The sequence below is a fragment of the Pyxicephalus adspersus genome, chromosome 2 (genome assembly GCF_032062135.1).
Source record: "Pyxicephalus adspersus chromosome 2, UCB_Pads_2.0, whole genome shotgun sequence".
Lineage (NCBI taxonomy): Eukaryota > Metazoa > Chordata > Amphibia > Anura > Pyxicephalidae > Pyxicephalus > Pyxicephalus adspersus.
Window position 1 is genome coordinate 107,887,631 of NC_092859.1, and position 3,782 is coordinate 107,891,412.

At 41.1% G+C, this 3,782-nt stretch overlaps 1 protein-coding gene across 1 annotated transcript in view; it reads left to right on the forward strand.

Annotated features, from left to right (window-relative positions):
- Positions 1 to 412: 412 nt before the first annotated feature.
- Positions 413 to 3,782, forward strand: part of BEND7 (BEN domain containing 7) — a 21,041-nt gene continuing 17,671 nt past the window's right edge. The window contains exon 1 of the mRNA XM_072398751.1: positions 413 to 931. Coding sequence (XP_072254852.1) covers positions 871 to 931 — 61 coding nt within the window. The 5' untranslated portion in view covers positions 413 to 870. The remainder of the gene's footprint in view (positions 932 to 3,782) is intronic.

The following is a 3,782-nucleotide window of genomic DNA, read 5'->3' on the forward strand; positions in this document are numbered from 1 at the left end:
GATACACCCCATGACCCAATGTGAGGCAGGTTAGGTATCTATTCTCCAGGGTAATATAAATAAAACTTAAATAAAATAATATATAAATTCCTATTATGTCTGTTGAGCAATGAACACATAAATTGCCTTGCACTTTTATCTTTTTTATTAGTAATATTTTCTGACATGCAGAGTAATGCTGATTATGAAGGTGAATGGCACGCACACACCTGTCACCTGAAAAGCCATTCATTACGCATGTGGCCACGCCCACTTCGTCTGCAGCATCCCAATCAAGTCCGCCTGTGGGCTGAGCCGACCACGCCCCTTACCTAGCATACGGCTTGCTGACGACACGCAATACATCATCACTATCCACATTCCTGCAGTACTACACATGGCCGGCAGGTGTCAGCCTGTGCCTCCGTCACTAAGTCATTCTCTCCCTTGTTTATCATTGACCCTAAAAGAAAAAAAGGAGAAAGCAAAACAGAGAGAGAGAGAGGGCCCTGTGTGTGGCTCTCAATCCTCAGGGGGACCTCGTATGTATCATTACCAGGAGCCCAGGGTGCTGTGGGGGAATGATGATCGCCTTCAGGGAACTCCCAGGGATTGTCATCTGATAGATCTACATTATTCTTTTGCACATCTCCATTGGAAGCAAGAAAAAACTTTACCATCTGCCACCAGTTGGAACTAAAACCTTCCAGTGCCAATTCAATTGCTGGCGGACCCTGATCCTTCCCTGTGCCACTCTGGGGCTTGCATTGCAATTGTTTTCCATTTCTTCCTCCCTCCCCTTCCTTAATCTCTCTGATCTTTATTCCCCCCTCTGCTCCTTCTTCTTATTGCCTCCAGCCACACAAGCCAGTGCTATTAAACTGTTCCAGAATGGAGTTCTCTGAACGGAAGAGGAGCAGGAAATCCCAGAGCTACAAACTGGTGAAGCAAGGTGAGCATCAGCTGCTGGGGACTGTATGGGTGACACCTGTCAGCTAAGTGACAGCTGGGGGGGAGCTCAGTGACAGCAGGCAGCATAACTAGGAATTCAGCTGTCAGGGTGAGATCAGGGTGATGGGACAGCAAGCAACGTGTCTGCTTATTCCAAGAGGTTCTGCAGCAGCTGCAATGCCCCCCTCTTTATTTTTGGGATGTAGTCCGCGATCTGTGGGCCTGCAATTGTAAAATCCCCCCTGGTGACAGTTTGTTTTGCTGTCTGCAGGGAGACACAATGACTGACAAGCTGATGAATTAATAGGGCTGCAGAGGACAAAAGCTGGAGGGAGCCCACACAGAGCCAGGCGCAGGCTTCATGCAGACCATTGCATGGCACATTTACTGTCATATTTTATATTATTTACAAAGCAAATCTGCCTTTTCTGCTCTGCCTATTGCTTATTTGTATTATATTCACATTATTAACCTAAAAGTGCTGCTTACTGAGGAGTGCTTGTGTCCCTGTGTACATCCACAAAACACAGGTTCTTATACAAAATATTGATATGATCATACTGCCATTTGGGGTTGTCATGTGTAAAAGAAAGGCCATGGCCATGCCAGGAAGCTGTGCTGTCTCTGACAGCTCCTGAGACCTTGTTGAGTGGCTGCAGAGTTCAAGGCAGGTGACAGTCTGTCTCAGCAGCAAGCCCTACACATTGCATGCAGTATATTCCCTTTATATAGGAAACCTAATACAAGTATTTTTCCACTCAACAGTATATAGTTTACAAAAAAACAACTTCATGTATGTCTTACGCCCTTCTACTATTGTGTGCCACCTCCCCCACCTCTTAGATTGTAAGCTCTCTCTTCCTCCTCCTGTGTCCTTGTATCTGCCCATCATTTGCATCCCCTATTTATTGTACAGCGCTGCGTAATATGTTGGCGCTATATTTTAATGTATTGGTTACCTTGATGGATGAATCTACTTTTCATGAATGAAGATAAATATATTGAAATTGCTTTAAACACCTATGCAAATATACTGCCATATACATGCCAACCCAACTTGTTTCAGTTCATAAAATTTCTTTTCCACGTACTTACTTTTATTTACACGTATGATTCCCTGCAATGATCTTCATAGACAGATATAGATTAACATACGTGACTTTGGTCTGTGATGGGACACCAGGAGTTTTAGGAGGCATGAAATAAGGGAGCTGAGTTTACACATTATGAATAACTTACTTATAGGTTTGTCATTGACTTGTCAGGAATGTAGAAGTGTTGGTGTGAGCGCTCAGTCACATGAATGAGTGTGCCCAGATGTTAGGATTTCCTTGTATTGTTTATGATGAAACTTATTCATATTACATACCTGTTCTATAACTTTACACAAGTCAAGATTGCAAATGGTTTAAATGAAAAGTAATAAAATTGTCTTCCGTGTGAAACACCAACTCTACAGAGACAAAAGGTGTAAAAAAAAATAAAAACATTTTATTTGTGTATTTCTGATATACTGATTTCTGGTTGCTTTCCAATTGGACTTTTAACTGGCGAAATTTTAATGATGCTTTACAAGATGTTTTACTAAAGATAACACATTTTATATTAGTATTAAAGGAAACTTTTTAAATGACTCCTTATTATTATATTTAGTATATAAAGCACCTACTTATGTACAATAAACAGCGGCTGCAGGTAACAAACCATAAACTATGACATAGACATAGAAGAGGACCTTGCCCAGTGCATCTTACAATCTAACATGACAAAGTATCCAAGCGGCTCTATTCATAAAACAGGGAATCAGACATTCCCCCAAACATTCCCTTGTGGGAATTTTCTAGGTCCTTGTGTTTCAGTGGCAGTAAATGATTCCCATCAGGAATGTTTGAGAGAATGTCAGATTTACTGTTTTATAAAAAGAAGCCCAGTATATAGGAGGAATCAAACTGTGTCATGTTAATGATGGCTAAAAAGAACTTGGGTAGCAAGTTTGACTAAGCTGGGTTTTCAGAGCTTGCTTACATGTGGATAAGATAGAAGCCAGTCTACCTGGATGAAAGAAAACATTCCAGTGAGAAGGAGCAGCCTATATATGTCTATAGATAGAGATGAAAGTCCTGGAGTCATTCTTTAGGAAGAAGTTATATGTGTGAGTAAGAAGTCATTAGGTGGAGTGGATGGTAAGGCATGGAATTAAGTATAATGCTGGAAATGTAAGTGGGACTGAAGCTATGAATCAATTTAAAGGCAAAGCAGAGTAGCATGATTTTGATCCAATAGGATGCCATTGGAGAGATTTGTAGAAGTGTAATGGAAAGAAAAGTCTAGTGGTTGAAGCATTCATAATATATTGTAGAGGCGGGAGTCTAATTAAACCTTTCGAAACCTTTTTATTCTTAAAATTATTTTCAGGTCTTTCGGAGACCCTCAGCTAAAACCAATTTTTATTTGGTGTCAGAGGGAAAAATGCCCCATTAGTGGTCAGCTGGAAGATTGTTCCCCTTGCAATATTGTTCTGAATGCCACCCTTTTAAGAAAGCTTTAATGATCTCTGGTAACTCTGCAGTTGTGTCGTCTCAGAACCTATACAAGTAGAATGAAATGGCATCTCAATCATCCACTGCTCAAGGGCCCCCCAGGAAACTCTGGGGGAATCCTAGGGTTCCACAGGTGACTCCCAGAGAGCACGTCTGAAGGGTGGGAGAAAAGGCTGCAGAAATATCGGGGAAAGGTTTTGGTGGACAAGGGAAGATGATGAGTTCTATGGTTGTCATTATTTTCTTAAAGAAAATTTACCTATATCATTGTTTAGCACCTCTTATCTTATGAAGATAGTCTGTACTTTCAAA